At 40.4% G+C, this 13,225-nt stretch overlaps 1 protein-coding gene across 1 annotated transcript; it reads right to left on the bottom strand.

Annotated features, from left to right (window-relative positions):
* Positions 1 to 4,568: 4,568 nt before the first annotated feature.
* Positions 4,569 to 5,498, bottom strand: LOC119547819. Its single transcript, XM_037854843.1, has 3 exons — positions 5,293 to 5,498; positions 5,123 to 5,236; positions 4,569 to 5,072 (listed from the first exon to the last, which is right to left on the bottom strand). Exons 1-3 carry the CDS (start codon positions 5,362 to 5,364, stop codon positions 4,629 to 4,631), a joined length of 630 nt encoding a protein of 209 aa, XP_037710771.1. The 5' UTR covers positions 5,365 to 5,498; the 3' UTR covers positions 4,569 to 4,628.
* Positions 5,499 to 13,225: the final 7,727 nt, after the last annotated feature.

Below are 13,225 nucleotides of genomic sequence, written 5' to 3'. Positions count from 1 at the left end.
ACCAAACCAGGGATATATATTTAAGTATTTAATTCAGAATAGAAATTCCTTAGAACATACATATTTATACCCGTTACTCGTAGAGTAAAAGGGTATACTAGATTCGTCGGAAAGTATGTAACAGGCAGAAGGAAGCGTTTCCGACCCCATAAAGTATATATATTCTTGATCAGGATCACTAGCCGAGTCGATCTAGCCATGTCCGTCTGTCCGTCTGTCCGTCTGTCCGTCTGTCCGTCTGTCCGTCTGTCCGTCTGTCCGTCTGTCTGTCCGTCCGGATGAACGCTGAGATCTCGGAAACTATAAGAGCTAGGCTATTGAGATTAGGCGTGCAGATTCCTGAGCTTCTTACGCAGCGCAAGTTTGTTTCAGCAGAGTGCCACGCCCACTCTAACGCCCACAAACCGCCCAAAACTGTGGCTCCTACAGTTTTCATGCTAGAATAAAAATTTTAACTGAAATGTCTTGTTCTCATCAATACCTATCGATTGACTCAAAAAAAAGTTTGCCACGCCCACTTGAACGCCCACAAACCGCCCACAAACTTCAAAAAATCGTAAATATGAACGCGGATATCTTGGAAAATATCAAAGATTGAGAAATGGGATTTCAGATTTAGATTCCTTAGGCTTAAGCGCAGCGCAATTTTGTCACGCGAATATGCCGCGCCCACTAGAACGCCTACAAACCGCCCAAACCTGTGGCGCCCACAATTTTCACGCTAGATCAAAAATTTTAACTGAAATGTATTGGTCTTGTCAATACCTATCGATTAATCCAAAAAAAACTTTGCCACGCCCACTCTAACGCCCACAACGCTTAAATCTGTCTACCGCCGGTAGGTGGCGCATTTCAATCTCGCTTTGCTGCTTGCATATCTCCATTTTCCTTTGGTCCCTTTAGCTGAGTAACGGGTATCTGATAGTCGAGGTACTCGACTATAGCGTTCTTCCTTGTTTGTATTATTATTTTCCGTGGAAAATAAAAATTCTTCGGAAACCCTTAACATTTCCGCATTGAGTCCTTGACAACAACTTCCAGTGATTAACCCACCGGCAGCCGAATACATTCGCCCACTTAACCGCCATAACTAACTCGGCAATCTAAAATTTCATTCGCCACGCAGCTGGCAACAATGTGCCTCGCTTAATCCGACTCATAAAAGGAGGGGGGAGTTCTGGGTGGTTTTTAGGGGGGGCCAAGGGCGAACTATACCGACCACCCACATAATGCAAATTGCTATTATAATTTGCACAGCAGCGGCGTCATTCATCAGCCTTAAAGGGGGGTGTGGGTGCGGAAGTCAGACAAATTTCCCAGGGATTATCTGGGAAGGATGCGCTGGCTGCATTTTGTTGGTGCCACGCCGCTGTTGCAACATTCTCGTGCAGCTCAACGCGTTGGCGCTTCATTCCATTTATTATAACAAGTTTTTTAGACTCTTTTTCCGCCGTTGTGGGGGTTATTTTCATTGCCAAAAATATATATATATTTCAAGTGGGTTCAACTGCACAGCACATTTTATTTGGTTTTAGGATTTTTCGTTCCGAAAATCCACGAGTTTGTTGCAAACAGTTTTATACCCAGACACATTGACGCTGCGCAGATACAGATACATTTTAGCCATTGCAGTTGCAGATATAGATACTCCACTTGACCCCCCGCGAAGCAGTTTTCATTTGGTTTTTAGCCTCGTATCACGTCAGCGAAAGTTTTTGGTTCCGAAGGGGATATTGGGTTTACAAAATAAATAAAATATCTTCAAACATTTTTAAGATCAGTTTCAGTTTTGAAAACAAAATAATAGGTACAATACAATATATTTTTTCAAATTTTTTTAATGTTCATCCTCGATGTAGATTTCAAATCATTATCAAAGCATTTATTTAATTTATTTTAATTTATTTGTTTTTAAGGCTGCCTAAAAAATTATATTGCTGATCTAAATTAATTCTCAAAATCAAGATAGGCTGTTTCTCTATTCGAGCAAACATTCTGAGTTGATTTTTCTTTGCGTTTCGTGGTTTTTCTTTTGTTTTTCCTGCCTGTTTCCCTTGGCTGCCATTTTCCCCCCTCTCCGGCTTTCATTGGTCCACCTAGTGTGTTGTTTACATGTTCATTCGCGGGATTTTTCACTTGAAATTGGAAAGTCGACGTCGGCACAAAGAGTTAAGACCTTGCATGTGCAGAAAAGGAATCCCGAGGGGAATGGAATCGCTTATTGTTCTGACCCAAACATTGTTGCCTTAAATGAAGGTTTTTTTTTGGCCCTGATACTCTCTTTTGCGGTTGTCTTTGCATTAAGCTTGTTATGGCTTTAATTTAGAGGCATCCTTGGCGAAAATCGCATCAACGCAGCTGGAGATCGTTAAATAATTCATGTCAGGCCGCACCGAAATCGAAAAATGGAGGAAAAAACGGCAAGAAACGAACCGAATCCGAAGCAATGAAAGCCAAATTAAGCAGTGGAAAACGTTTAGCCAGATGGGGGAAAATCGGTGGAGGCTGGGGGAGTTGGATAGCTGGATAGCCAGGAGCCAGGCTCTCCAAGGATATTCCCAGCTGGGCGCCCCAGGAGCGCCTGATTTACGTTGCAATAATTTTCATCTCATTTTCATTACGTTTTCGAGCTTATCCTGGCAGCCTTTCCTGCTACTTTTTCTCCAGGATTTCCCCGTCTTTTGCTTTTTGCATAAGGCCAAAAGGTGAGAAGCTCGTTTGGCCTGCAGGTCGCTCTATGCCGGGGTGGCCACTTGAGCCCGGCTATTTATCATTCCCCAGAGCTTATACATAAGTTCCAGCCTGTCCATAGGCTTCTGCATCCCGAAGCCCTCGGTTACCAGGGCATAAGCCCCCTCCTTCGTCCAACAGCTGTGAAGTTTCCATGGTGTTGTCTTTTTTCCTGTTGTTTCCTGCAAGTGCCATCAAAAGTTGTGAACAAGTTGCAGGTTTGAAACAACAACGGAACAGGAATAAAAAGGATCAACAAGGTGCTCAACACCAGCCGGATAAAATTGGAATGGCAACGAGTGTGGCACTTCACAATGGTGACAGATTTACATCAATTATTGAACAGGTGCGGGGTAACAGGTTGCTTTCTGATAGGAAAAGGAAATTGGGAATGAAATGGGTAAATCTTCAAGAGTTTTGACAACTATTTCCCCAGAAAAAATGAAGTATTTGTACCAGATTTGTTTTGTAAACAGGTAAGATTGATAAGTTTGTGAAAAAAATATTTAGAATTATAATAGAACCTTAAAAATATTTTTATAAGATAACCTTATACTTTCAAATGAATCTTTTTCCTTTAATAATTACATTAACACATAAATGGGACTTATTCAAAAATAAAATTAAATATATTATAAAATTTATTTATCATTATATATTCTTTATTTAAAAAAAAAACTACCCTCTTTCTTCCTTGATTTCCATTCAAGATACCGCATCATTTCTCAACCAACTCTCGCTGAAAACTTTTCCCCAGAATGTTTAACTTTTTGATTTGCGTACAATTTGTTTGTGCCTTCTACAAAATCCTCACATCCGCTTCATTAAGTACTGAGTCCTTCCGAAATGCTCGACCAAAGGCAAAACGACTTAACTCTGAAAAAAGGATTTGCAAATTCAAGAAGGAAAGCGAAGTCCTTTTGCAGGCAACTCAATTAGTTGCACGCATCCATTAGATATTCCAGGCACAAAACAAAAGAGTAAAGCGATTGCAAAGCCATCGAATAGCCAAAGGCCGAAGGGTCCCAAAAAGAGTGGAACTGGGTGACCAAGGACCTAGAGAGGAGGGAGATTATTTTTTGGCCGTGCAGGAGGTCAGACCACAAACAAAGATGTCACGCAGTGCGTTGCCCAAAGGGATTTGGCCATTGGTACGCCCAAAAATATAATATATGACATTTTGTTATGAATACTAATGCGAGCTGGAGGGTTTAAGTGGGGGAAGACTTAAAAGTTTATGCCAAAGACTGCTTTGCATAGTCCAAAAATATATTTATTGACAACTGGTTAGGGATATGGACTACACCCACTGGAGATGATTAAATGGGGTATAAGAAAACTGTTGTTGGCTAATCTTTATGGGGTGATGGTATACGTATGCGACAAAAAATAACAATATAGCTATGCAACCTTTAAATAAATATTCCTTAATTATAAAAACTACAGTTTTTGCAAACCATTCTTAGGTAACTTGAGCTAAGATATTTCAGTTCCACAGAAAATTCATAATCAAATATTAAAGGGATGCAATAAGGTTTAAATTTAAAAACCAATAGGTGCTCGAAAAAATTAATAGTTTATAAAAAGTTAACTAAAGATTTTTCAAAACAAGGAGATATAGGCATACCCATTTTAAAACCTTCAAAATAATCCAACTGACTCTGCAGCACCTCATAATCTCCTCTGGATTTCCGCCTCCTCTTCAGCTAGAACATAATCAAATCAATTGGCAGACAGGAAAAGAGCAGACAGTTGGCCCAACCAACTGCGACTAATGCGTCGCCATCAGATATGCAAACAATTGGCGAGCTAGACGAATCTTCTGGAGTCACAAAGTTTATTAAACCGGACTATGATGCTGGAAAGGGGGACATTATTTGTTGGGGAGGTGCATCTCCTCAGTTGTGCTCCTTGGGCTTCTGGGCTGGTTTCCTGCAGACACTGCCCAGGATGTCGGGCAAGGGACCCCCCGAAAGACCCAGCACGGCACCCGGCTGGATGTTCCTGATCAAACTGAACAGACGCTGGTGCTGATAACTATTGTGCGGTCCTGTTTTGTAGATCTTGTCATCCACATAGACCACATCGATGCCCTCGTCCATGATCCGGGAGTGATAGTGATGGTTGTGCGGAAAGAAGTCCAGCAGGGTGCCCAGTTCCTTTGTGATTAGAGTGTTTCTCTCTTCGGCTGGCTGCTTGACCAGAAACACCACGATGGACTTATCGCTGTAGAGGCTCTGACCAGCCGGCATGACCGTCAGCTCCACCACAGCCCTCTGGCAGCAAATGAACTCGGGCTCATAGGGTTGCATGGCATGGAAGGTCAGCAGAGTGGGATCCGGCTGGTAATATCATTATAGTAATTATTTTACCATCTTCAAATTCAACTCACATTAAAACGTTTTCGGTAGGTATGCAGCAACTCCTCAGTACTGTAAATAGTGCCATGCCATTTCGGCGGTAGATAAAACTCCGTGTCCGCCGATGTCAGCAGCTTGGTGCCATGCTAGAATCAAATATGGCTATTACCACGTGTCACAATCATAATACCCTCATGCTTACCAGATCGTAAGTATAGGTGTTCAGGTTTTCCGGAGTCACCTCCTTGGGGAATCCCAAATCGTCCAAGAACATGATATTATTGCTCAGCCTTCAAATTTAATGATAATTTTCACTACGAAATATTGACTAAGCGTTTTGATTTCGATTTAAAGGCTACTTGTTCTGGGGCTTAACCAAAGGCTGTTTTAACAAGTTTATTCGGCAAAAAATTCACCTTTTGACAGCGATCTAGTGTGAACAGAGTCTTTCTCATCCAAAATCCCTAAATTAAGCTCACGTTGCTCACTCATAAGTGTTGTAAAACAGTAAAAATAGTGTAACAAATAAAGCGCAGTATTTTTATTCAGTATTTTTTACGTCTAGGTGGATTTGTAGTTGGCGTTTGTTGGCATTTCTTTGGAAATTTTTAATTACAATGTTTTATAAAACAATAACAGAATAAATATTTGCTTAATTTATTTATTAGAAAATTATAATATTTATACATCTGCTTTTTCTCTTGGCATCCAGCGAAAAAAATGGTATCTGTATGACCGTAGAATAACAGTCGCAACAGTACTATTGGTCTTCATTAAATACATACATTTATTTAACGAAAAAATTCAAAATTGATGATATTATATTAAAAATAAATACCCCAAAATAAAATATCCCAAACTCAATTTCTTATCCATTCAAAAATATTTTTTTTTACTTGGCAAACCTTTTTTTTCGATCTGAGTACTAGGCGTTTGTCTATAAATTGTCCTCCCCTTACAATTTGAACTCGCAAATTCAAGGTTGCATTTCACAAGTGATTTCCTGTGCCCAGAGCTGCATTTTAAGCCACAAAGCGATGCCAGGGCCAGGGAGGTGTCACCACCCATTTCCAAGGCGATTATCTGGGTTTGCTTGGCCCCATAAATTTGTCCACGCCCATAACTGGGCTGACAACTTAAGTGCGGTCATGTTTTTGGGGTCCGGCTCTCCCCTCCATTAGGAAAACAATTACAGACGACACTGACAGGCCCGAAATGCCAAAATGCCGGCCGAAACTGAAACTGAGATCCTGGACACATTCTACTGCCTGGAGAAGGGGAGGAGCAGCCCGGAGCAGGAAGAGATAGCATTCGGCGTCTGGCCGGGATGTGGCCATAAATTATGAGTTTGTCGTCACATGCTGGCGGTCTTAGCCGGTGGTCATGTCTATTAAGTAGCCCTTGGAGCCTCCAACTGTTCATCTGTCCGATTTCTGACACTGCTTGGGGTTTATATTTTGCCAATCCTTTGGCTTTGCATTTTCCGGGGCCCTCCTTGCTGACCGTTTTGTAAACTTTTCCTAGGTGCTTTCGCTGGTTTAACCCATCCGCAAATTCAAATCCCCAAGACATAAATTATAGCCCTGAAATTCCTACGGTTTCTGCTTCATTTTCATGCTCACGAACTAGGCGAGCGTCACATGTGTGTCTAAGTGATTTTCAATAAGTTGCGACTTCCTGGGGTTGGGTCAAAGTTTTTGGGGCACGATTTTTCACGGCTCCAGATGTCTATATATACATATGGATATATATATATATAGAGAGAAGTAACATAATTTATGGCGCCTTCGCATGTGGGTGTGTGTCTGAGCTGGCGGATTTTCGCAGGCGTCGATAATGACGAGCGATTTCTCATAGCCAAAAGTGAGTTTTGGTGGGGATGGGAATGGGGATGGGGATGGGTATGGGGGTAAATAGAGGAGCTCTCATTTCGGCAAAGCACCAGCCATTTGCAGCAGCTGCGACCGACCTTTGACATCCCCCAGGCCCAAGTTCTCCACGTTCTCCGGGCCCGTACTACAGGGCACGTAAAAACAAACTTGATTCTCGGCCATCAAAAAGCGCCATCCGTCTTCTAGCCAAACGTTCGCTTTGACTGCCAGGCTGCCAAGTACGCGACGTGATTCAATATTTTTGCGAAATTATTTTTTAATCATAGTTGGACAGAAGTCAAGCAAATATGGAATGTAAGGAAGCGACATGATCGAATACAAAGTGTGCAGTTGGAAAAGTCGTTAAAGTGTAGAGCATAGAATGTATGGTTGTAAATTTTTAGGATGGTTTAGAGGTATAGTTGATATATGGTTATCCATGTTTAATTTTATTTTATTCGTGAAACAAGAAATGTTTCAAAATATTTAATTAAATTTGGGAAATAAGAAATATTTTAAGATATTTAATAAAACTTAATAACTATTCTTAGGTATAACCAATAATATCATTAAATTCTATATTAAAAATAACATATTTTTTAAAAATAAATGATTTTTATAAAATGTCCAAAATAACCACCTTACAAGTTCGAACCCTCAAACAAAAGATGACAACTACATATGTATGAACCACATCAGCACACAAATAAACCATAAAAACAACTAGGAAAAAACCAGAAAAATTGCAAAGAAAACTTTAGCAATTTGCAAGACTTGCAGCTGGCATCGGTCGCCACTCTCGACTATTAACGCAATCGAATGGCGTTCTTGGCTCGGATTCGGATTTGGATTCGCTTTGCTCTTTATGGTAAATGCCCGCAAAATGTTTGAAACGCTCAAATAGTGAAATGGCGAAATGGCAACCAAATCAGCGGATCCCATGCCATCCTAAAAATTGCAATTGTGACAATGCTGACAATCTGCAGGCGACAGCCAACACCAGAGTCCCAAACGGAAGTCCAAGGGTGAGGAAAACAGACGGCAATGGCAGTTCCGTCTACATCTCTAGCAGCTTCTACATCTCTGCACTTGGGAAAAATGTAAGTTTTGTTACGATTTTGATATGATAAAATATTAACTAACAAGTTTTTGTGCTATTCAGGATTATAATCTTAAAGTCCATTCATGTTTATTCCGTAGTTTTTAAAAAACTATGCAGATACAATAACTTTTATATTGCATATTGCTTGTTATGCCTTTCTATTTATTTGAAAATATGTATTCTTATAGAATTTTTTGAATTAAAAAATATTCAACATATATTAATTACTTAAATATATTTGTTCCCTTTACGTTTATATCATACTAGAGCTTTTAAGGAACCTTAAAATTTGTTTGCCGTGTATTGTCCATCTAGCTTTTGCCTTCATGGCAACGTCAAGAAAACGGCGACACTTACAATCAGTATGAAATTTACGCGATTTTCATTGCGGCAAATGGTTCGCTTTTTTCGGTATTAACATTTCTCGCCAGGCATTTGGGGGAGAATAAAGAAAGTAAGGTGTAGCTTTCAGGGAAAGTGGGCGGAGAGGACTCCGGAGCCCAGCTGAAGTCGTGCCAATTCGCATAGTTCTTTTCATTTTTGGTTTGGCATATGGATTAGATGCTTATTCTTAGGACAGCAAGAATAAGTTAAGTAAGTAATCAAAAATTAAAAAACAAAAAAGTAATTATATGAAAATATTTAATATAAAATAAACTTATATCTTAAATATTTTTATAAACCTGTTGCTTAATAACTGAGGTTCCCAGCCATCGCTTTATTTGCTTGTTTTCTTTAAAGAGTAATGTATTATATCCCAGTGGTCTTTAGTCTGGGCGATCTCCCAGTGGAGTGTAGGAAGTATTCGTTGTATACCCGCAGGAATATGATTTTGTTCGTCGGTTGGCTCCTTGGCTCCAGCCATAACCAGGATAACAACAAACGGGCAAACAGCTCGCGGCTGCCACGAGCCAAAAGTGGCATCAGCTGCGGCAGTTGGCGCGGATATATCTTCCTGAACACTCGGGGAACCAGACCCTCAGACCCCCAGCCCCTGGCCGACGGATCGGAGGACATCCATTCTATCCCGGGCTGACTGACTCTAGCCGAGGATAATGCAATAAGCGTTGCCAACAAGCGCCCAACGTCTTCGTCCTGCGACTTTGAGCCTTCCAGCGAACTGCGTTTGCTTGTGGGTGGTTTGGGTTCTCAACGAAGGGATTTTCCAGGGGGTGGCTGCACATGTGTGCCAGACAGGTTATGCGCTATAAAAAATTTAAGGAATTGCTACCAGCGCCAGCGCCAAAAACGACAATACTTACGAGCATTTCACAAATCAAAATACTTTCGAGAGTTGGTCCTTTTTCGGAACCCCTGCCCCTTTCTTTGTTGTCTGCCACCAGTGGTTATTGTTATTGTCCTTAATGTTAGCTTTCTTGTGTGCCAGACTTTTCCGCGTTTTCCCATTTTTATACCCGTTACTCGTAGAGTAAAAGGGTATACTAGATTCGTCGGAAAGTATGTAACAGGCAGAAGGAAGCGTTTCCGACCCCATAAAGTATATATATTCTTGATCAGGATCACTAGCCGAGTCGATCTAGCCATGTCCGTCTGTCCGTCTGTCCGTCTGTCCGTCTGTCCGTCTGTCCGTCTGTCCGTCTGTCCGTCTGTCTGTCCGTCCGGATGAACGCTGAGATCTCGGAAACTATAAGAGCTAGGCTATTGAGATTAGGCGTGCAGATTCCTGAGCTTCTTACGCAGCGCAAGTTTGTTTCAGCAGAGTGCCACGCCCACTCTAACGCCCACAAACCGCCCAAAACTGTGGCTCCTACAGTTTTCATGCTAGAATAAAAATTTTAACTGAAATGTCTTGTTCTCATCAATACCTATCGATTGACTCAAAAAAAAGTTTGCCACGCCCACTTGAACGCCCACAAACCGCCCACAAACTTCAAAAAATCGTAAATATGAACGCGGATATCTTGGAAAATATCAAAGATTGAGAAATGGGATTTCAGATTTAGATTCCTTAGGCTTAAGCGCAGCGCAATTTTGTCACGCGAATATGCCGCGCCCACTAGAACGCCTACAAACCGCCCAAACCTGTGGCGCCCACAATTTTCACGCTAGATCAAAAATTTTAACTGAAATGTATTGGTCTTGTCAATACCTATCGATTAATCCAAAAAAAACTTTGCCACGCCCACTCTAACGCCCACAACGCTTAAATCTGTCTACCGCCGGTAGGTGGCGCATTTCAATCTCGCTTTGCTGCTTGCATATCTCCATTTTCCTTTGGTCCCTTTAGCTGAGTAACGGGTATCTGATAGTCGAGGTACTCGACTATAGCGTTCTTCCTTGTTTTTTTTGTGTTCCCTGAGTCTGGGGGAGCAACTGATGCCCAAAGGAGCGATGCGAAAAACAATGTGCTAAATAAATAAATTTGTCCAAGATTGCAACATCAAAATAAGGTGGCAAAACTTGGGATATGGCTGTGTGAATGGTTGGTTTTTATGGTGTGGCAGGTGATCAGGTGGGTGCTATGTTGGATATAAGAACTTTGCCGAGGATTGTATACAAATAAAAAATATGGGTGATCAAATAGGAAGAGTTATAATAAACTGAACATTTATTGAACATATTAAGATGGATTATTAAAAAAAAAAATTACAAGATTATGGGGCTCTGCCAAATATTAATATATATATATATTTATTATAGGGAATAATAACCACTAATTGAGAAGCAACAAAAGCTATGAGTGTTGCTCAGAATCCTTGTAGATTAAGTTTCTAATTCCGAATCAATTATTCCCTTTCAGTCGCCTCTTGTTTCTGTGTGCAGTGCTTTTTTTCCAGACTCCTTGGCCATATCTCCTTTTAATGGCAGTACTTCCAAGTACCTCTCAGCCCCCTGGAAGCAACCTAATCTATGGCCCATTGCGTGTGTGGGAGAACACGAGCAGTTGGTAATATCCTGCGAGAATGGCATGCAAAAGGGACAAGCTACAAAAGCGAGCACAAATTGCGTCATGTTTTGCAATTCCCACGCATTCTGGCCAGCTTTCACCGCCCCACCACCCACTTTTCGCATCTCCCACGCTCGGGTTAAAGGTCGTCGGAGTGTGTCTCCACCCACTTGATGTTGCTGCTCCAGCTGTCCTCGCCTGGATGTTATTTAGCCGACAGTTTAGTGTGATCGCCCTTTGGGGGGAATGGAACTGGGACTCCTTTTTTATGTCAACTGTTGATTGCAGCAGTCGCAGAACCCGAATCAAAGCCCCAGACCAGCTGAACTGAAACAATAATCAAAATTAATTCAATTTTGGCGGCTGGCTTTAAAGGTAGCCACTTAATTAAATGGCCACACGCGTGCTCTATATATATATATAGCTATATCCGCATATCCTGTGGCACAGAACTGATTTTTATATATCCCGGCAAAATTCTGTTTAAATCAAATTACATTCAGCAAAATGCCCATAAAGCGAATGAATAACCACAAAATATTCGAGCACTTAAAATGGCAAAGTGATTGAATTGTGGGCAGGGCTTTTGGGGATGCAAACGTGACACGATCCATTTCAATCTTTTTAAATGTAAATGTTTTTAAAAATGTGCTGGTGTAACCATCATGTAATATATATGTTTTAAAAAAAGATTATTTTAATTGACAATAACGTTCTTAAAATTGTTATTTTTGAAGAGCATCTTCATAATATCCTGGAAACAGAACCTTTGGTATTTATAAATCACTTGCTTTTTTTCGTTTGGTTATCACGCGCTCATCTCCAATTGTCAATGCACTTTGAACCGCACATATGCACCACAGAGATAGGTCCCAATGGGGGTCAACCGCAGTAAATAATAATAACTGAACCCAAAAGAAAATAAATTGTATAATTTAATGGAACACAAGTTTTGTTAAAATTACCATTAAAACAATTGTCCGACGAGGTGCACCCCTTTAAGACTATTTTCCAGATACGCCGCTGGCTCGGCTTTGGTTATACCCAGAAAACTGCACTTATGGCCTGTAATAACCGGCTCTCATCTGTCCGCTTCCAGCTGCAGGCTTACGGTTGCCTTTGATCAAATTATCCCTGAAACCCCACTCCACAAGTCAGCCCTCAAGGATTGCACCTGTTTTTAAGCTCAGATGTCCGGCAAATGTGTACATATTTTAAATTTAATTACTACACGCTGCATGCAACAAACAGTGGCAGCCACAGCAAATCCGAGCAGAGGCCATCCATCCAAAAGGGCCAAGCACAATCCTTTCATGAGAAAGGGCGCTATAAATTCCCGTACCAGAATAGTTGGCTGGCCATTCAAAATCTGCGCTAGCGCCGCATATGTATAAAAATATGAGTCTTTCAACGAGGGCGGATCGAAACCATACGAGTTTCCATAAAAAATGGCAATTAATTATCATTTACTATAATACATTTATAATAGTAAACATACACTAACAACAAGGAACAAGATATAACTTGAAAAAACATACCTAAAATGTTTGATAGTTTTATTAAAATGTTAAGCAAAATGTTTCCAACTTATCAGTTCACCCTCGCCGAAACATATATCACCTGGTACACCTCTTCTTTTCCCAAAAACCCTTTCCATCCACACAGATGCTTCAGCGTTCGTCCTGCGGGCATTTTTGCATATTTAACTCAATTTGTGGTTTAAATTTAATTAATTTAATAATATATGTGGGGAAATTCCATTTCTCTCCTTTCCAGCTGCAGAAAATACCGCAGAATCTCGCCACTGTCAACAATTTTCCTGACCAGGTTGAGAAAGAGATAAAGGAACCTCAAATATACGAGCATTTTATCTTATTTGATTTTAACCAGCGAAGGCAAAGCGCTCAACAGATGGCGCTGGTAACAGTCTGAAAAGATGGCGCCACAAATGCAATCCACATGATGGTAAAAGCTTTTCTGTGGGTGGACGCTATTTTATTTCATTTTGAATGCAGAAATAACTTTAATAAAAATAGTCACCATTAATAAATATTTAGCGAAATGACACTAAAATAAATATTAAATAATATTAATTACGTAATATAAGAAATTCTTAAGGCACTCTACTTTTAATCTCAGGAATAATACAACACTTTAAAAATAATTATTATTGCATATCTTTTTAAATTATTTTTTCACATATTGTTAAATCTTATAAAATGATAAATGAATATTTTGTAAATCAAATATGTTG

The sequence above is a fragment of the Drosophila subpulchrella genome, chromosome 2L, assembly GCF_014743375.2.
Source record: "Drosophila subpulchrella strain 33 F10 #4 breed RU33 chromosome 2L, RU_Dsub_v1.1 Primary Assembly, whole genome shotgun sequence".
Taxonomy (NCBI): Eukaryota; Metazoa; Arthropoda; class Insecta; order Diptera; family Drosophilidae; genus Drosophila; species Drosophila subpulchrella.
This window is presented reverse-complemented; position numbering and strand designations above follow the sequence as displayed.